This window comes from Crotalus tigris, unplaced genomic scaffold (assembly GCF_016545835.1).
Source record: "Crotalus tigris isolate CLP2741 ecotype Arizona unplaced genomic scaffold, ASM1654583v1 scf7180000017568.12009008, whole genome shotgun sequence".
Taxonomy (NCBI): domain Eukaryota; kingdom Metazoa; phylum Chordata; class Lepidosauria; order Squamata; family Viperidae; genus Crotalus; species Crotalus tigris.
In genome coordinates this window covers 5936040-5958547 of record NW_024096478.1, presented here as the reverse complement: position 1 = coordinate 5958547, position 22508 = coordinate 5936040, and the positions used below count along the sequence as shown (strand labels likewise).

Sequence of the window (22508 nt, the reverse complement as noted above, 5' to 3'; positions counted from 1 at the left end):
AAAGGAACTTTATATGAGCAAATGCTTAACAGGCTGAAATGCAGGATGAAATTTAAAGATGTTAATAAAGTGTAAATAAGTGTAAATATTTTATAAGATTCTTCAGTGCATATTCTCAGGCAGTGACTGCAAAACATACTAGGGAGGAATTGTTTACTTTGCTTTTCCCTTCCTCCTTGTCACATTTTTAATGAGCATGTTTTGCACTGTTTTTATTTATTAACAATTCTGGATAAGAATACCCAAATCTTGCAAGATTGTATAATGTCACAAGAGATTGTGGTGGGTTTTTTTTTTATTATTATTTGCAAACCAGCAGTGGTCACCCTCTGATTTAACTACATACTGCTTTTCACAAACACTTTCCAAAACAGTTTACTCAAGGACATCCAGTATGTATCATAAAGGTGTTTACAATCTGTAGTGAGAACAGATTTTCTTATGTAGATCTTCCATTCTCAAAGGAGTTGTTTCCCCTTACCTTCCATGTGATTAATTATTCGATTCTTTCTTGTGAAGTCCTTTGTGCTCTCTGAGCTTGGTTGTTTGCTTGCAGATGTTTCATTACCCAACTGGGTAACATCATCAGTGATAAGAACATCAGAACGAGATTCTTGCTTGGAGTACAATCCTCCTGATATCTCCCAAAGACTATCCCCTTTTTTAAATTCATTTGAGATGTGATTTAGTCAGAAGATGGGGCTGGTTGTGTTGCCAATTCTTTTTGCTGATCCCTTCACTCCAGTGCTAATGAGTTACAAAGATTTACAAAGAGCAAATCCGAATGAAAACATAGTGCCAGATTCTCCAGTCCCACATATGAGATGCTTTACTTCGTCAGACATTGTAGAAATTCTGCTTCAGAGTATTCTAAAAGGAATTGTTTTTATTTCTTGTTACCTAACCTTCACTGTGATATAAAGCATTTAAGTTTTTTTTTCTGAAATTGAAAAGGTGATTTACCATCATGCCCTGAATTTCAAGAAAAAATGCCTCATTTTTACAGATTCTATTAATGTGGAAGTACCGTAGTATAATTCATCAGAATTATCTGGCTATGAGCCAGTTGTCAGTGAAATTCAACATACTTTGTACATAAATAAATATGTAAGTTTGCAAGAATGTTGGCTGGTGGAGTATGCAGAGTAGGGCAGTATATTTTGGTGGTGTCAGGTAATGGGAAATATGGCAGGAGACAAAGGGCAGGTCACCTCGTAGGAAATGTGCCCTTGGTATCTGGTATTGATCTTTCAGCCCCTTGAACTCAATCCATTTCAGTAGATTTATGGAGGGCCTGGTTTTAGACTGCTGGTTTTAAATGCCAGATCGGCCTATAATAAGGGTTGTCTTATTTCTGACTTGATTCTTGAAGAGAAGGCTGATCTCACTTATATCACCAAGATGTAGCTGAGGGCAGAGATGGGGTTCCTATCTCAGAAATGTGCTCAGCTGGTTATCAAGTGAGACACCAGCTTAGACTACAGGGCAGGGAGGCAGTGTGGCTGTTATCATCAGAGAATCTCTGATAGCTTCCAGGGGCATTGTTCCAAGGGTGCCTTTTTTTCTTAGGTTGGGCTTGAGTGACCAAATGGGATTGCTACTGTTGCAGCCTCTCTGCTGTGTAGCAGCTTTCCTGCCTGATCTCCTGAATTTCACTGCAGGGCTGAAGATGAGATTTTCCCAGATTTATAGTTTTGGAGGACTTCGTTCTGTCATCTCTGGGGTAGGGGTAGGAGTTCAAGGAACTGATGACTATCATGGGCCTGACTCATATCAGCCAGGGTCAAACACCCAATTTGGTGTTCTTGTCAGAGCTGTACCTGATCTGGAATCTGGAATTGGTGGATCTGGAATTGGTGGACCTCTCCTTCATCCCCTTGTCATTGTCACATCATACCTTGGTGGTAATGAGCTTATTTTAGAGCCTTACTCTCTCCACAGAGAGACAGGACCTATTAGATCAGTCTCACCACCACCACCCCCACAACCAAAAGACTCAGATGGCTTTCAAAAAGAGCTGGATATTATAAGTGAAGATCTGCCAAATCCCTAGTTGTCACCTGGAATAGGGAGGTGATTGGGGCTTTGAACAGGATTGCACTCATCTGACCTCTCCTGACCCTGGTCCTCAGGACCCCATACCCATGGCATACTGAGAAATTGAGAAATATATGAAGAGACATCTAGAGCACCACTAGTAGAAGATAACACTTGCCCAAATACAGGTAAGAGCTGCTATCAAAGCCTACATCCTGGCAGTTCAGAGGGTGAAGCATGAATACGTATCCACATTAATTGTGTGTCTGCAGATAATTGCTCACTTTCTTTAAGGTGACCTGTTTCCTTCTGGGGAAGGATGATATCTGATGAATTAGTGTCATGACCTCTCTTTCACAATGCCTCAAGTCTGTTAAGAACTGGATGGGGAACAACAGGCTAAAACTGAGCCCTAGTAAGATAGAATGGCTCTGAGTTAGGGGTTCTTTGGTCCATGGAGAATTACTACCTTTGGTTTTGAATGGGGTTGCCCTGCCCAGATGGACCCAGTGCACAATCTATGGATTCTCCTGGACTCAAGAATCCTGCTCAAGGAGCAGGCAGCAACCAGGAGGGTTTTTTTTTTTCAAGTGTAGGCTGTGCACCAGTTACACCCTTCACTGAACCAACAGATCATGCACGATTGAAGGACCAATTGAAGGACCATTACATCTCTCCAAGTCACCAGATCAGAGAGGCCAGGTATGTTATGTGTTCCCTCCCCATTAAAGAGGTCTATCTAATGGGACCATATCTTTTTCTTAAAATAACAAATACAATAAACTTTCTTTTTCACATTTATACATTTCTCAGTGACACATTGAATATAAATATCTGATTTGCATGCCTTCTGCCTGGCGCAAAACCTCACTATAGCTTTTTGGCTCAGATGATTTATAACATAATCTATTAATCAGGATTTTGCCAAACATCTTCCAAGACAGTTAACAAACTGATCTCCCTGTATTTTTTTGCATTTATTCTCCCTACCATTATTTTTGTATAGGGGAACACAATGGCATTCATCCAATTCTCATGTATAGATTTAGTCTTCACAGAAGTGTTAATCAAATTACACTGCCATTCCTTAAGTAAACTAGATGCATATTTTAATATTTTCTAGTTAACATCCTGAAAACCTACAGATTTCATCATTTCTTTAGACTTTACTACATATAGCATTAGTTTCATTCAGTTCATGCATTATCACTTCAGTTTCATCCCAAATCATTTAATCACATCTATTTTTAATTATAGTTGCTCTGCAGAAAGACTTTTGTTCATCCCTGTTCTCCTATTTTCTTATTTTCATCAAAACTACACTGTATTTTTCTTTTTTTAAATCTTAAAATTTCTTTTTCTTTTTGATTACACTCGTAATTATTTTTTCCCTTTGTAAACATTATGCAGTACCTTTCTGTCATTAATTATATTAAATATTTCCATATTTGCATTATTTTTCTCATCCACAGCCTTTTTCATTAGATAGTAATTTGCATGTATCACCAACTTACGTATTTCTGCTTTTACATATACCTACGTGATACCTAAATGATACCAATTTATATTTTCTGGGATAATGTTTAGTGCTTTCATTCATAATTAAACATATACCTCCCGTTCTTTACATGTACTTGTTAGCTCTTTTTCACATAATCAGGCCATTTTCATTCACATCTATTGCGTTCTTCTGTTTCATTTTCATATATCATTTTATTTCATTTGTTAATTCATGCTGTTTACCTTCCATTCCTTCTATATTCAAAATTACAAACTTCCATAATGCCCACAGTTATTGTCTTCACTGGGGACTTTCATGGGATGTAGAGAACGAGAGCCACATGAGTCTTCGGGTCTTAAATTATATTTATGACACTTTATCTTAGTTTGTTCAGAGGGAGGACTGAATAAAAGAAATAGAAAGGTTTGCATCTGTAAAGCCCTTCATGGCTTGGGAATGGGTTATATAAGGGACCGTCTCTTCCCAATCCACCAGAGTGAGGAGGCACAGAATGTTACAAGTCCCATCTCCTTAGAAAGTACATCTGGTGGGACCCAGAAGAAGGGCCTTCTCTGTGATGGCTCCTTCCCTTTGGAAGCTACTATCAACAAATAATGAACATTTAAAACGAGAATCAGGTAGGACAGCTCTAAAGTAAGTTCCATTTCAACAACCTGGCCACTGGTTTAATGTAGAACAGCCTGGTGTACGGTTAGGAATTTGGCAAGAAGAATAAAAGATAGTGATTCCTCATGGGTATTCATAGAACTGCTTAGGAAGAAAATGGAATGTAAATATCTCCTGAAATATAAGAAGGGATAATAAATTACTCGTTAGTATTCATTCCTGACTGTCATAGATTCTAAAGACACAACATTGTTCCGGAAATTTGGTAAGAGTCTCCAAAGAGGAAAGGGAGATATTAGATTTTTTGCTCCTTGCCCTATTCTTGTTAATTCTCCAATTAATTTAAATCCTAATGATGCTACATGCTTCTCCCTCTTCTGCCCATTCTCTAAAAGAAATCAGACTCTGATCCTAGTACTGGCATTAAACATAGCCCCAGAAAAAGACTAGGTGATTTATTAAAAGCTAATGTCATTTGGTAGAAGCCTATTTTGGTTAAGCTCTTTAATGATATTAATTCCTCTTACTAACTTCCCCAGGGCTGAAATATAAGAATAGTGATCACAATGTACAGAAAAGGTGATGGTGGCCACCTAGGGAACTATAGACAATTAATCTGTATAACTAAAATGTATGCAAAACATCTGGCTAATAAATTAGAGAACTGGGTCATTGATAACACTGTGCTTGAGAGCAACAGGCAGGGATTTTAGCAGAACACTCAACAATTGATTCTGATCTTGTATTGGATGAACTGATTAATAAGCATGATAAACATGCCAACAGGAAATCGTGGCCTTTGTGGATTTCTGTGCAGGTTTTTATCTGTTGATAAAACAAGCTACAAATTAAGTTCTGCACAGTATTATATTCTTCTTGTAAATGTAGCCAGACCACACCCAATATGCCAGCTGCACAATCCACATTCCTCTCGTGAGGGATGCTCTTTGTTACATACACAGAGTCATCATCCAATCCCTCCAAGTGATGAAGATAACAGCTTAGTCCTTTTTAAAATGAAGGATATAATTCAAGAGAAACAGTGAACCACATTGGGGAAGAATGCAGCTAAAATTTCCATACAGCCTCTGCATGAAGTTTAGAATTCCAAACTACCAGGGATGACCATATAAGAGATAACAGAAAAGCTTAACTGCAAGATGAATCTATTTCTATATGAATAGATATGCTCAAGCCATAAACTTTGCACCATATTTTTATGACATGTTACTGTGTTGTGCTAAAGTGTAATTTTCTATTGTCTCTAGGTATGTCAGTAAAATCAGATTTTACCTCAGCTTTAAATCATGCTTCAAACTATGCATGAGGGAATTTTCTCCTTTCCGCTCCCTCCCACTCTTCATTCCTCCCATTCATTCATTTTGTGACATGTAATATAAATTGGAATCACTCCAGTGTCTTTTCAGAGATCTTTAACAGATTTGTAGATCGGCACCATCTTGTGGACTCTTTGGAGCGTTGTTTTTTTTCTTTTGGAATGTTTCCTGCTTAATTCAGTTTCTAGCTGTGTATCCCCTGATTTGAACAGCTCTGTAACTTCTTATTTCAATATTGAATATTTGTATTTTAATCTGTAAAGTTAAAAAAATATATACTTTTAATAAAGTTTGATTTTATTTATTTCTTAAGATATTGTTTTATTTCCCAAAGATATAAAAAGGGGCTGTATCTTTTAGCCACATGCCTATGAGCCATATGGCATAGAGGGGACATTTTAGTTTTAATATTTTGACATTTAAATTTCCAGAAAGGTAGCATAGATTGTGAAACCTTTGTCTCACACACTAAAATCAAGGGGTAAGTGCCAGGTGGGCACCCATTGGAAGATTGATGGTGGCAGCAGGAACTACCATCCTACTTTCCCAAAGCTGAACATGAGGCTAGAATTCTGGGAGGAGAGACTGAGACTTCTACTCATAAACTCAGAAAATTATTTTCTCATTTTCTGCTTTACATAAAAACATCAAGCTTGACTTCTGGTGTCTACATGCATAATTCCATACAATTTTCTTGGCATCAATACAGAATTGATTTTCTACCAACTTCCAGAAGGTTTTTCCACTTTCTAGTCTAGTTTGCAACCTTAGATTATCTAACTATCTGTCTCCAAATATTTTAGGATAGGGAGGCTCTTCTCTCAGTCACTCTTCCTGGGTCATTTCCCGCTTAGATTATTGCAACACACTCTACGTGAGGTTATCCTTGAAAAGTTCCAGAAGCTTCAGCTGGTAAGAATGTGATCACACATGAAATCTTGGGCACCCCAAGGATGGCAAATATAACACCTTCACTACCTGAGCTGTACTGGTTGCTGGTTTGTTTTTGGGTCCAATTCAAGGTGTTGGTTATCACTTTAAAACCCTACATGTCATTGTGGCCAGTTTACCTGCAGAACGGACTTCTTCCCATTACATCGACCCATCCCACCCACCCATGTTACAGTCCCTTCAGTCAAAGAATTTTGACTGGCAGGTTCCAGGAAGAGAATCTCTACTGCTGCTGCTGCTGCTGCTGCTGCTGCTGCTGCTGCTGCTGCTTCCCTGTAGAATAACCTCCCCCCCCCCCGAGAAATGAGGCAGGACCCCACTTTCCTGCTCTTCCAAAAGAGTTTAAACACCTGGCTCTGCCCACTTGGGATGCTCAGAGAAGCACACAAACTTGGAGTTGGTTAGCGCCTTAGAGGCCCTCCACTCTTTTTTAACTTTAATTCTATTCTTCTCTTAACTGCCTCATATTGAAATCTAATATTTTTATGCAGTATTTATGTGTTTAATTATACACTGCCCAGAGTTGCTCTGTGTGTGAGATGGGTAGTCTCTAAATTTGATAAATATTATTAAATGTATACAGCTATCGATCTCACTGCCACAAGATCTAGGCAGCTTACAAGATTGAAAATTTAAAAAAACCACAGAAATCATTAAAAATATTTAAAAATATAATTTGTTAAAACCATTAAAATATTAACCAAGTCCAATCCTTTTTCTTTCCAAGATGAGTTAGAGGCTGCCATTGATCATTTCCAGCTTATTTTCTATCAAATAATTTTGATTCTATACCTATTCACTCAACATCTCTCTGATAAATATGTCTCTGAGCTTTTTATGTATCTTTTTCCAGTGGGTGAGATTACATTCCTTACAGTATACGTATGAAAGAGAAAGAGTGCAGTCTTCCAAACCCACAGTATAGGTTGTAGGTACTCCAGTGTTATTAACTAATGGAGAAAGGTAGAAGCAATAAAAAGTCCATAGATTTTATAATGAGTGCAAGAGAAAGTATATTTATGCAATGGAGGTTCTTCAATATTGTAATTTCTCAAGGGATCGTCACATTATCAGAAATTTTTGTTAGTGTACTAAGCATTTAGTAAGCAGTCAACAGCAAACTTTGCCCTTCTCCAAATAGCAATATGCTATTTTAAAAATCAGGGAATCTTTCTAATTCTTCTGCAGCAGAATTTCAGCTGTGCCTACTTTACCACAAATCATAGCAGCTTGGCATTGTTAACTGCAAATTGATGGCAACTATGAGGGAGAGACATGAATCTGAGAAGACAGGAGGCAGGCCATCTGCTCTACATTGCTGACTCCTGCAATAAAGTTCAGGTATTGTCAAAGTGACAGATCTGATCATTGTATATCAGACTGTTGAATTTTAAAAATAATAATGGGTTGCTGTTATTGTTTACAAATTCAAAATTTAACCATGTTGATGGAGGATTTTATTACCTACTTGGAGAATTGTCTTAAATGGAAAGTGAATTATAATAATTAAAATATATAATTTACTGCTATGGAGATTAGGAAAAGGAATTGACATTCCTAATTATTTTTCCTGTCAGTGAACTCTAAACAGTTCTTGGATCCTGAGACAAACTTTATTTTGTTGTACTATATGAAATAAAATAATAAATTGTTTTAATTTTATTGTCTATTTTTGAAATAAAGTGCATGCAAGGAGTATTTCTCTAAATGTTATACTGAATAGTATCCATGGATCTTAATAATTAAAATTAGGCTTTAATAAAAATGCTGAAATTCTACAGAGATTTCATGAATATTTCTAGTATGTTTAACTTTATCCCATGATTTGTACATTCAGTTTATAAGCTTTCTAGACATTATAAATCTTAATTTGCTTCTTCTTAAGATAAATGATGGTTGATTGTGCTTATTTGGTTAAATGATCGCAAACTTAATTTGATGTAAATTAATTATCTGAAAAGACAGGAATGTGCCTAAAAGACTTTTGGGTTGATCTTCCATGATATAAACAGGAGGGGGAGGGGGAAGCTTAATAAAATGCACAGCTGTTAGCTTTTGAAGCTGATAATATTGCACTAATATCCTGCCAGGGAAATTAGATGTAGCAATCTGAATGATAAATTGCACACAAACACGGTGTAGAATTAATTAGATATATATTTACATTTTTGTGAGCATACTCATAAAACATGAGTTTGGAAAAGTTGTTCCCTGATGCAAAGAGAAAGTCCATCTTCTGACATCCCAGCAGTGGTGGGAATGGGAGCCATTTATTGCACACAGGAATTGTAGTTTGATTTACCAGTGGCCCAAGTAATTAGGAAATGTTCTTCTGAAATTCATTCTCTACAGATAAATGCACAGCATTAGATCTAGATGGGGGGGGGGGAGATAACTGCTGGATTTGTAAATTTGGTGATTATGGGTTTTGGCAGTTTTATTATTTCAAACAAAAAGTAATTGTATTCAGAAACATATAATCAAAATATTTGTTAGAATTCTAGTACTGTACAGTGGACATCTTAAAACCAATGAAATATGTACTAAAAACTAATAATAACTAAATTTGAACTTCAGACTAAAATGGTTTTATGTACCAAAGAACTATTAAATATTAGTGGATCAGCATACATGGTTCTGATTTCAATGATTGAATTTTGATTTTATTATTTATCAACTGATCTTTGAATTAATGTTTTCCAATAAAGATAAGCAGTTCACACTTTTTATGAAGCTCAGAGTCTTTAAGACCGTACTTAAAAACATTACATTTGGACATAATCATTCTAATTTGTAACTTGTCATTCCAGGATTTTGAGTTCATCCCATTTTAATCTTATGATAATCTTATGAAGAAAATTAAGCTGAGGAAGAACAATTTATCAAAAAGTATCCACTTATATTCATAGTTATTTTAGGATTTGAAGTCAGAATTTTTCCAGAATCTATTGATAGGATGCTTTACTGTAATTAAGCTTTCGTTTTGCCTAACTCAGTTCTCTGTGCTAAGAGCTAAATATATTTAACCAACACCTTTTTGAGGTATTCTTCCTTGCATGCATGTGTATATGAGGGGAAAAATAAAGTGTGTGTGTGGATTTGAACAATAGATTGAGATAATTATCCCCAACTTTAAAAGTAACCATTTGCTACTTTTTAGAAGTGCATGTGTATGTGATACAGTTTCGGAAAAAGTCCTTTACTTGATAATCTGGACATATGTACCCATGCAAGTTTGGATGAATAAATGAAGCATATGTGGTAACAAATGAAATAAGTGGAAGAATTACGTATAAGGAATCTTTTTGAAGATAAGTTTAAAGAGATGTAGAACCTTGCCAGTGCTTTGAGAGGATTCTAGTGAAGAAGGCATTATAGATTATTCATGAGCTATTTATTATTTTCTGAGCTATTCTGTGGCTGTTTATGTAGATTGCAAAAATACGCACAATTGTTTATTTACTTTGCTGTGAAAAGTTTAAAAATATTTTAACATGTATTGTGATTTGAAAAATCCCAATAGAACATTTTAAAAGAGGTTCTGAATTTGCACAAAACTTTCTCAGTTTATACATACATGTACTCCTTTATCCTGAAGCAAACTGCTTTAATTTAAATCTCCATTGACTTATAATAAAATGGGGAACTTTTTCTCACAAGGGCTCCATTTTTTTCTTCGTTGGCGGATGCATAATAGTGTTGAAACTTTGAAGCTTTCAAAGAACCAAAAAGAGATTGGGAAACCACCATGCATTATTGGCTTATGTACAAATGTAAAATTATTGCATCATTAAAAATCATGAAGTGAATTTGACTTATAAATTGTGAAACACATTTTTTGTAATGCATCTCAGTTCTAGAATATCATTGAAACAAAATAAAAGATTTATGTATGTATATACTAGGGCAGCAATAGAGCAGCAATTTGGAAATATTTAAAGCACTGAGGGAAAAGCCACCATTAGTGCTCAATGACTTGAGGGAGAAACCTCCAAGATAGACATATGTCTCAAGTGGCAAGTAAATACTTTCTTGGGTTATTTTCCTTTATTAGCATATATTCTCTTTGCTAAAGCTACTTGAGTGTCCAACGGATCAAGGAGAGCACTGTCATGATTATTTTACCTATGTGAAGCAGAGAAAATAATAACTAAATAACTGAAAATAATGGCTGAAATAAATCTAGCTCATGGGATTACAGTTCATGTTTTCCAGTATCCAAAAATCATTTGTCTAAGTGTAGTTTCCACATTAATTTAAATCTCAGATAATTATGCATTTAAAATATTTTCCAATACTGAATTAAAAGCATATAATAATACAACAAAGTATAAGCATAGTAAATAATCTTTAGCACAAAACTGAATAGGCAACTAATAGGTCATTAAGGATTAATAGGAATTGAGTCTTATCTAAAGATGATTTTTTGGGTAATTTTAAAGCCATGTTGCTAATATATTAGCATTAAAACATAATGATTCAGAGAACAAAGTCCTAATAATATTAGGATGCTGAACTTATACAAGTTGCATATCCACAACTTAGATCTCTGTATAGACTTAAGAAAGAATTGAGAGAAATGAAGTTAATTGGTTCTGGAAAACAAAATGGATAGATTTGTAGCAGATCTTCTCACTTAACCATTATAAATCATCTCAGGATGAGATGATACTATTTTATAATATACCTAGAATCTCCTTAATCTTACTGTATACTGTAATTCAGATGGAACCCTGGGAGCTACAAAAAAAAACACACCTGATTATCTTGCTCAGGCAAAGTCAACACATTGTCCAACCTTTCCTGCTTACTTGTTTGCACTGACAAGGCAGAGAACACAACTCTGGAGTGAATTTTGACAATGCTCCTGTTTTGCCCACACAAAACTCATGTCATGTTTTGCTGAGAGTTTGTTCAGAGAAAATGGGGAACAAAACCTGGAACACCACTTGGGAGGTGGTAAGATTTCAGTGTGTGGTATCTGTCAAGCTACACAGTGATTGGTGGATAGGTTAGCAGTGGTTGGTGATTTCTGGTGTGGCATATAAATCTTATGTGTCCAAATCTTTTATAGAGTATCTGTAGAGGTGTATGTATTAGTGAAATTCAATATTTTATCAATTATTTTCAATTTCTAGCTGTTTAAAATGGAAAAGGTTTTATTTCATGATAAGACAAAAGCCTAAGATACATAACAACTTTGTATCTTAATAAATGATTTCTTGCCCAAACCTAATCCTGTTCATTTCATTCTGAGATGGTTTGCAAAATTCATTTGTCATTTTAGGAGGGTCATGATATCACAAGTTTGAGGATTCCTACTCTAAGAAATGGACCCCCAACATTGCAATAGAACTGTTACTTGCTGCATTGATTAAATAATTGTTACGTTGTATCTCTGTTAACTGCAAAACAAGATTTAGCCTAGAACTGACATGTTTTCAGAAATCTTAGAATATTGCTCACTTTCCTTTCAGCACTCAGAAATATCCTTGTGGTAGCAAGAACTTCTGCTAGTATCTCTTTTCTATAATTGGTACTCAAGCAATGAACTCCGTAGGAAATGTATCCAAAGGCAAAGCTGTCCAATCTTCTTGCTGTGCCCCTTACAAGAGGACGAAAAACTATAATTGGCATTCTTCTTTTCTCCAATTATTATCAATGCAGGAGAAATAAATTAAGAACAAGTATCAGGAAATTTCTGAACAGTACAAGCTGACAACTCTGTTGTGGATTCTCTTTTTTTTTTAAATGAATATCAAATCACCTGTCAGAAAACTCTTAAGACATATATGGAAGAGGATGATTCGGTGGCACTAGTCTTACTAGTTCCTTCATATTTCATGAGTCTTAGTTTCCAGCCACAGTACTATACCCCTTCCTTCTTATAACTCATAATATTTTATCTTATGGCACCTAAAAATTTTATGCGGGGGGGGGGAGAAGATAAGAATTCCTGCAATCAACTACAATGGCTTGGTGTAACTGCCAAGCACCTAAATTTTGTTCACATGACCACAGAGGTGCTGCGGTGGCCATAAATTCAGGCAGGAGTCATAAGTCCCTTTGTTTAGCACTGTCGTAATTTCATTCATTGAACAAATGGTTGTAAGTCAAGGACTACCTGCATTTTCTCAAATGCAGATAGATGACCTCCAAGGTCCCTTCCAACTTTATTATTATTATTATTATTAAATATTTTATTTCTTGTAATAACAGTCACTGTTAAATAAGAAGGAAGGAACTTGGAACTGCAGGATCTTTCATATAGAAGCACAGAGAACAAAAAGAGGAGAAAAGTGACTTTTGCTTAGGTTCACTCTGACATGAGCCAGAGACAGTTTCATAATATAGGTCAGGGGTAGGCAACCTTGGCTCTTTTATGACTCGTGGACTTCAACTCCCAGAATTCCTGAGCCAGCTATGCGAGTCATAAAAGAGCCAAGGTTGCTTACCCCTGATATAGGTATTTCATTTAAATGGGACAAACTTGTGAACTATATAAGCATAGACATCTCTTGTTTTATCACAACCAATTGAGCAAATCTCATTTATCTTGAATCTAGTTACATGAATTTAGTGCTTTTTGGTTTCTCTCAGTATTTTCAAACATCATTAGACTTAACAGTTTTTCATCAGTTGATATAAATATGTACTGAATGATCATGCTTCTGGCTTGTAAAAACAGATGGGAATTCCATAATGCTAAGAAAATAAAATATACCATAATATGTGGTTTATAGTATATTCTACAACTAATCAGTTGTTTCTAAGCTTTTGGGGTGCTGTGCTAGTTTTTGTTGTGTTTTTTTATATAATATTAATGTTTATATGAAGCTCTCAGGATATGGTATATAAGATGAGTAGCTATAAAAGTCACTTCCATTTGTTTTTTTTTTTAATAAATATCAGCCAATTGCTTTTTTTTCCTTTGAGTTCTTAATATTTAAAGTATATCATATTAAGAACTTACTTCATTATTACAAAGGTTCAAGTTGATTCTATGAATGTCACATCCTTAAGATGTCACCTGTTGAAAATTCAGCTTTGTCTCACCTTTTCTTTGGTAGCATCTATTAAATTTTAATTGACCAACATAGGGAGTTAACCTTCTCAATTCTGGCCACGGATTGCATAAAAATCATGTTTGCCTTGTTTTAATATATATTTCTTAATATTCCTTCCTTGAAATTCTCTTCCAGAAAGAAATTGTGCTCACCTAAAGACCTACTGAGTATTTAACTTCAGCCCTGCTTTATTTGTTACTTGTCACATTTTGCATTTTTCCCACAGTATTATTTTATTACGTATTTGTTAAATTTATTTGTGCCTACCTTGCCTTGGGGCTACTAAGTAGCTTACAACAATAAAAATAGAGAAATGAAAAGAAGTGTTAAACTTATTTGTAAACTTATTTGGTATTTTTGATGGCCGAAATGTTTAAGTTGATGAGCCAAAGCGCTTCAAATAAAATCAGTAACTGAAGAAATTCAAAAGACTAGGTTGTCATGGACAAATTTGAAGCGCCAGTATATGTTTCAAAATTCAGGGAAGCCTTATTTTTAATACAGAAATATCAAATCTCACTAATTTAGGTCATGTCATATCTTCATGATAGATATTCTTATTTGTTCTACTAGGAATTTAACATAATGTGATGGCCCCTATTACTTTATAGGCTGGTCTGTTCCAGTATATGTTAGATAGCGAAGCATATTCAGTAATTATCAACAGAAATATTTAAAACCCCACATAATAATAATAGAATAATAAGGAGAATAATAAGGAGGACTTATATTGTGTTAAAGCTAATAATCTTATGATCGCCATATTGTCTCATTCAAGATATTTTAAAAACAAGCAAGAGCAAAGTTTCATGTCTTTAGAAACAGAGCAGGAAAGAAACCAAAGTTTGAAAACAGTATTGGAATAGTCTTTATTTTCTGAAATTGTCCCCCCCCGCCCTCCCCAAAAGAATATCTTTAACATGAAAGGTTCTCTTGAGTTCTTGCCATTGAAACATTCCCGTGGTCTCGTGATTGCTACCTGGGTGCTTGGCAACTGGCTCGCATTTGCAGTTTGTTGCAGTCCTCTGCAATCGTGTGGTTGCCATTCATGGCCTTCCCGGTCAGCTTCCCTAGAAAGTCAGTGGGGAAGCTGGCAGGAAAGGTCACAGTTTGTGGTAATAAGTTTCCCCCTCCCTGAGCCTCTCTGCGCTTTTCTCTCACCCTGGTGGAACCTCCCCAGCCATCGGTCCACTTCCTCAAACCCTTGCGCACCCTCCTCAATTCTCACTACATCTCCCTTGCATCTCCTCTCACACTCTCCCTGAGCCTTGCCGTGGCTCCCTCACACCATCCTCAACCCTCACCCACTTCCTCGCACTTTCCTCCACCCAGCAATTTAGGTGCCTGCCAGCCTGCTGGGTCTTGCAACTTCCTGCTAGTTTCTCCATTAACTAGGTTATGGGAAGCCAGCAGGAAGTTGTCTTGCCTAACAACTGTATTGCTTAGCAACAGGAGTTCTGATTTCAAGTGTTATAATAAGTCAGGGACTACCTGTATACTTTTTAGATGGTACAGTAATTTCTAATAATAACAATAATAACAATAATAAAGTTGGAAGGGACCTTGGAGGTCATCTAGCCCAACCCCCTGCGAAGGCAGGAAAACCTATACCATTTCAGACAAATGGCTGTCCAGTATCCTGCAACACTCTGAAATGTGACCTTTTTTTTCCTTTATATATAAATCAGAGCCTGATATACTCAAGCTTTCAGTGACAGGCCGCCACTTAAAATACATACATTTTCTGTAATTGGTAATACTGTGCCTATTTATATTTTCTGAATATGATACTCTTATGAAGCTAAAAGTAAATTAAAATAACATGTGCATGTGAGCAAGGCTTGAAATTAACACACTATATGCTCTAATAGCACTAGGTACAAAGGTGAATGTGTTTGTACTTTTTTGCTTCATTGCCTACAACTTGCCGTTGATAAACTACCCTTTCCCCCCCCCCAATAACATATACATACACTGTAATACTAGAAAATACTTATAATTCTGAAGAGAGTGGATGATAAAAGTTGCCTGCTGTATGTTGTGCCTAAAAATATTTCAAGCAATTCAAGAAATGCAACATTGGTTTAATTTAAAAAAAAAATGTGTTATTTACTGAATTTCCCCCCCTTTCTTCCAAAGGTGCTCTTACAGAGTGCTACGATGAACTGGGAAACAGATACCAGCTTCCTGTCTACTGCCTTGCTCCACCTATCAACATGATAGAAGAGAAGGGTGATCTAGAGACTCTGGATTTTCCGGATCCGCCGCCTAACTCGGGTCATGAATGCCAGCTTCGTTTACGCCTCTCAACAGGCAAAGACCTCAAACTTGTGGTCCGCAGTATGGACACTGTGTATCACATGAAGAGACGACTACACACAGTGGAAGGGGTAGAACCTAGAAGTCAGCGATGGTTTTTTTCAGGCCGGCCACTCGCAGACAAAATGAAACTGGAGGAACTGAAAATACCAAGGGATTATGTGGTGCAAGTAATTGTGAGCCAGCCCTTAACAAATCCTGTCTTGGTGGAGAACTGATTTTTGCCTGTATGCCTCTTCTTCCCTTTCCCTGCTCTTTTATCATGTGGGAACTTTTTTACTTTCCATCCTCTCCTACAAATGGTTTGGTTCCAAGCAATGACCAGCAAACCCTCCATCTGTGATGGAATTTAGGTAAAAACACACATAATCAAATATATGCACACACAAATCTATGTATAAACATACAGTCCCTGTTTCTAAACTATACTTGGGGGTTTTGTTCAATTTAGTATTTCTTGACACCACTCTTAGCAAAGTAAATGGAAAAATGTTTGTGATAGAGTGAGCCTGAAAGTCAAGGTAGATAAAGCTGAAACTGAGGTTTGAATTGTAAGTGATGTATTGATCCATGAAGGTGAAAAGCACTTTTTTAAAGGATTAAACCAAATTGAACTGCTTCATGAAATCAGTGTCACTTATAGTTCAGCTGATCATTGTAGCTTCCCTGGTTAATCTAGCATGCTGTGATATTTGTAGGGGTTGTTTCTATTAGGGTTTTATTTACTGGCTCAGTAAGACTCCTGCTTAATAATGAGTAGCAAAGAACTAGAGGTACACTCCAATAATGGTATGTTCTCAAATTCAGGTTTTACTAAACGTTTTGGTACATTCCGATTTAGCAACAAATAGCTATTTGCTAGGGCTGACTTCAGGGTGTATAAATCCTGCCTTCTGAAAAATTGGGCAATAATTTATTAAATACATAAATTTCTTGTCTACTGTAAGCTGTCCACTATAAGGAAACTTGACGTACAAATCCCTGTCACCAATAAAAGGGCCTACTAAATGTGCACTGTTGTGATTGGTGAAAAATCAAACATTCAAAGTACACCAGCTTGAGAATAATAAAGGCACAGGACATCTTTTATTTAATATGTTCACCTCTGATGTTTAAAATAATAGTTTTGAACCTTCTTTACCCTCAAAATAGCAATGAACTAATTAGGAAAAAGCACAAGCTGGTTTCATACACTTTTCTAATAAGAGTTCGGCTTGCTTGATAGCATTTTTACCCACTGATATTTGTATTTTCTTGCATAATCAAGACTGAGGTTTTTATTCCTACTCAAATTAAATAAACATATGTATGTACACACACACACACACGCATACACTGCCATTGTACACAGAATGAGAGAAGGTGATGAGAAAGGATTGAAAAAAAAAAGCCTCACTAGCAGGTGAAAATATTATAGACTGTATAACACTAGATCTTTCAAATATTCCATTAGACCCATAAGTACATTTTGGGGGATTCTGCATTGCATGTATATTTATGTTTTCCCTGAATCCATAAATAAGTTGTAGAGATGGAAGCTTGCATTAAGACTGGATTCATTTAGTTTGTAAAAGCAGCATATATACCCCATAAACTTTTAAATAAGAGAGCATCTTCCATATGCTCTTCTCTTTCACGACACCTGTTCATACTTATGCATTTAACAGTGTATAAACAGTGCCTGTGGCAAATAGATTATAACTTTCTATAGTCGATAGATTTTAAATGACGTCATTTATCTAGAGGTCAATGTGAATCTTAGCAATATCGTACAGGATTTTCCCTTTAGAATTTGAAGGTAAGACATTCTTTAGAGGCGTTAGGTACAGTATATATCCTTTTAAGAGTGCTTTGAGCAAAATTAGTAATGATTCTCTCTAGAATAATAAAATACATTTGGAAAATGGCACTGGCCAGGTGTATCAGAACAGTTAGCATACTCGTCAAATACGTTATTTTAAAATGGGGCATGACATGCTCCTTGATTCTGACATGTTCCTGTGTTTGGTAGTAATGTCATCATCTCTGACACCACTTTTGCTGGCTAAATACCAAATCTGATTTATCTTTATGCACATGGACCCTACAGCTACAAAACTTCTAGTTTTGATTAAATTGATTTTTTAAAAAAAGATACAATATGAACTATCCCGTTTTTTTTAAATTTGGAAATAAGTTTTTATATTTACATGAATGCATCAGAACTATAGAACTTTTCTGGCCATTGTCTATTACTGTCTGATATTTCTATGTAGATTAGGGTCAGTTAATAATTAAAATGTTTTCATAGAAATATTCAGTAAACAGTAACGGTTTTCAAAATGTTGATTAAGTTTCCCATTTCCTGAAACTAATATTAAGAGCTCAACAATCATTGAATGAATTCAAAATTCTGCATATCACTAGGGATTCTTTTTAATATTGGGATTAAATGAAGTAAGGTCTGGATGTGCTTTAAGTGCAATCTAAATATCTACAATGTTAGAATTTTCATTTATTTGGGCAGTGCTTGGATAAGATATATGCACTACATATTGTGCAAGTTACGGGATTACACATCAGCAAAACTATGACAAAATTTATTATTTAGCACTTTTTTTCCCCAGGACTATTTAGAAAAGGGAGAAAAAATGCAGCTATTAAGGAAAAAGTGAAAGCATATATAGTCTGATGATTTTTGTAACTATTTCCCTTTTTTATGTATTCACCCAGTTCATTAAATTAAGTTTGATTGTCCCCCAGTGAATTATATTTACAGTAGTGCTGCCTCAAATATGGAGATAGGGATGGTGAAATCAGCACAAACAAAGTGAGCATCAGCTCCTTCCTATCATTGGCAATCACTCAAATCTGTACGAAAAATATGATAGGCAAATCTATCCAGTATGAGCATTGTCAATTAATAAGTAAATCAAAAGAGCAAGGAACAGCCACTGCTTCCTTTTCTTTTTCTCTTCATTGAGACTAGAGACTTGTCCTGTTGTTCAGAGAAGGAAGTTGATGCTTTTCAGTGTTGATGCATCAGGATTCAATCGTGGATCCTCAACAGCTGCCCAAGAATGCTAGCCAACATGATTATAGGCTTTTTAGAATTACTGTAATAATTTTGTAAAAAAAAAATAACATTTGGAATATAGCTGGCTGTAAAGTGTTCATCAGTAACCATATTGCTCTGAAGTAACAATTCCAGAATACATTAGAATAGTTTCTGTATTTCTCACAGCCCCTAGTGGGCTTTCATGAACAGAATGCATATTGGGACAATTTTTTAATTGTTTCTCAGAACAAAGGAAGAGTCTGGTGAGTGTATTATTTCTTTCTTTTTCTGCTCCAGAGAAGTTAGTTTAAAGATTATAGTTTATAATATATCATTACCACCCTCATCCGACTTTTAGTAAATAATAAGCTTACTATAGGTTTTTAATTTTGTTAATCTGCAAGACAGAACAATTTCATTTGTTGCTTTAACAGAGGTTCAAGCAAGTACTGTATTAAACTGCATTTGTGTGTACTCCGGATTCTGATTCACTGCCAGCTCAGTGTCTATGAAATGTGCCTCCCTCTCCACTCCTATGTAAGAAAGTATATATTATAACACTATAATATTTGGCCGAATTATCAAAAGCAAACAACCATTTTCCTAATAGCCACATCAAATTCCCACATTTCTAATTAACATTTTTTGCTGTTGAATTAGAGTACAAATATATCCAATAATAAGTCTGTTTGTCCCCTTGTCTGGCAAAGGTGTCAGTACTATATGCTTCAGAATTAATGGATAGTCTACAATTTGTTTTTCCTGGAATAGTTTGAAAGACAAAAGGGCTTGTACTGCAATGTGTACAAAAACATAGCAACAAGTTAATATAAGACAGACAACATTCACTGTGCTTCATTTATGCTGCAGAAAAGGTTGTCAAGAAGATTAAGGAAATAGTCATATAAAATGATTATAATTCATCTGTAAAGAAATGTTCAAGAAATAATTTGATAAGAAAAATAGAGTAATATACTGTTTTAAAAGTAAATTGATGGGTAAATCCCTCAGTTTTATTAATAGTATGGTTTCACAATTCATTCCACATAAATCATTAGGATTTATACCAGCGGTTCTCAACCTATGGGTCGCGACCCCATTTGGGGTCGATTGACCATTTCTCGGGGGTCGCCAAACAAGGCAATCCGCCATTTTTCCCCCTCGGGGGGGCGCTGCCGCACATGGGGGCGCCGCCGCACATGGGGTGGCGCTGCGCCGCACCTGGGGGCACCGCCGCGCATGCGCGGCACGTTTGTGTGACGGGGGTCGCTGTCACACAAACGTTGAGAAGCACTGATTTATACTTAGATGGTAAAAGCAATATATTTAGTTGGGAGATTATGTTTGTTTGATAACATATGATATAAACAACTGACAAGGTGCAGAAAAGTTCTTACATAAGTACTTTCATTCCTTAAACGTTCAAACCCAAAGATAAGATTAATGTAACAGATGTGAACAAGTACACATGTAGGTACAATGAAAGCATTGGCATACTAGTGCTGAGATTTTTCTTGTTTCATTTTGAATGTTATAATCATGTGCATCACTTGAAATTCTTTGGGTTCTAACACAAAAAGTCATATTTATTTCATTTTTATATGATCATGCATTCTTGTGCATTTATAGGTAGTGTTTCTTTATGATTATATGGCGCTTTCCTTGAAGTGCAGTTTCTTCATCAATCTAGCAATGTACTTCACTTGCAAATGCCTCCCAAGTGTGCTTTTAAAAATCCATTTCAATCAAACAAAATGTAAATAGCAGAAAGAAATGCTGTGCATGGGAGATACAGGAATGAACCATTCTACATTTTCAACATTTTACTCAAAGCAACAGAATATTAAACTAATGCTAGCAATTTCTTTTGGTTGGCATCCATGTTCCCAAGTTTAGTTGGCTGGTTTTTAAAATAATGATGTAGTCATGAAGTATTCTTTCTTTAATTCAGCTCTTTTGTTTCCTTCCATCTCTTCCATCTCATTTTGAGAGTGGAATGTTTGAAGGCATATCAGTAAATGTATAGAACTAAAAAGTATAAAAGTGGAGGAGGGGTTTCCTTTGAGTTTGCTCCATAATTAAGTTTGAACAACAGTGATGGGTTTCATGGATTGGCAATCCATGAAAAATTATGTTCATGCCTTCTGATTAAGGTCACAGGTTAAATATTTCTGGAAATAGTGCAGATGGTTTGCAAACTAGAACTATGTTGTCAAACACAAAATCCAAATATTATTTTTATGGAGAATAGTAAAAATGCATCTTTTTGATCCCTTTTTCTTTCCTGGTAGTTAAATCAAGCCAAAGATGGAAGTCAACTTAAATGAGTTTTTGTTTTTTTGATTTGAACTCACAGATACACAAACCATTTTGGGGGCTTTAACTGAAATAATGAAATTGCCTTCTATCAAGGGCCTTTGTTGTGCCTCTCTTCTCCATATCCTGGGAATGTCAAGAAACTGGAGACAGCCTTTCGAGCTGTTTTGCATTAGGCAGCTGGCAGTTTATAATGACACTCTTTTCTGATGTGCTGAGCAAAGGACTCAAGTTTAATGTCCTATTTGCCTCATGGTAGTGGCTTCCAAAGATGGCTGGTACCATCAATTTGTATTTCTTGAATAAAATATCTTCTCTTTTCTGGTAAATCCTTTTTTGTACACTGTTGTGTGCCATGTATCTAAAAAGCACTCATGTTCTACAAATGGTTAGTAATTCAGTACCAGTACACAATTTCAGTGGCTAAAAAGAAAGAGGAATTACAGTGATGTGACACCTTTTCTTCCTGTAACTTTTATAAAATTAAAAAAAAATTAACTTTATGCATGGATTGTATGGACCTTTTTAAGAGGTTTTTTTTAATTAGCCCAAGAATAAATTCTTGCTTTCTCTGAAAAGCAAGAGATCTCTGAGCACAAATAGTTCTGTTTGAACAGTGAAACTATAAATAAAACTTTTTGATTTCAAAAAGGTAGAAATGTATATTATAGAATTATGTGTTAAAAAGAAAAATGAAATGCCTTTTAGTTATTTGGGGAGGGTTAAACAATAAAGATAATACAGGATATGTCTTGTTTTAAAATACAAGTTCTGTGTTCTTTCTCTCTTAAACTAGAGCTAAATTATTTAATGGTTGTTTCTGTCCTGGCTTGCTGGAATCTGTAGGTCAGCAAATGCCCTTGTACAGTATATATTATTATAGCAATGCACTATGCCTAATTGAAATTCTGAATCTATTTAGAGCATTCATAATACTGGTTACATAGTATTATTACTCCCTTGTGACATTTTCAGTTTCTACCTGAGAGTACAAAGTATATGAGTGGGAAGATTTTCGTCAGAAAGATCCCACAACCATTGATCATTTTTAGTCAGCAAATCCTTCATTGCTAATTTGAATATAGAAGTGCCGTGATTATGTCCATGAATGAATATTTAACACATTTGCATCTACCTTAAGACTTCCATTTTGCTTGCTTACTGTTCTTTTTAGTCCACTTTTCAATTACCATCTTCCAAACCCCTTTTTCTATGGATGATAAAACCTATAGTCGATGTTTTTTGGTTTTTATTTACCATGATGTTTGTGAAATACTTCTTAAAAGTCACACATATGAAAAGTAGTACAGAGTTCA

The 22508-nt window shown here is 35.6% G+C and overlaps 1 protein-coding gene across 1 annotated transcript in view; it reads left to right on the top strand.

Annotated features, from left to right (window-relative positions):
- UBTD2 (ubiquitin domain containing 2) overlaps positions 1-21845 on the top strand; it is a 69216-nt gene extending 47371 nt beyond the window's left edge. Inside the window, exon 3 of the mRNA XM_039352303.1 lies at positions 15660-21845. Within this exon, the coding sequence (XP_039208237.1) occupies positions 15660-16057 (398 nt within the window). The 3' untranslated portion in view covers positions 16058-21845. The remainder of the gene's footprint in view (positions 1-15659) is intronic.
- Positions 21846-22508: the final 663 nt, after the last annotated feature.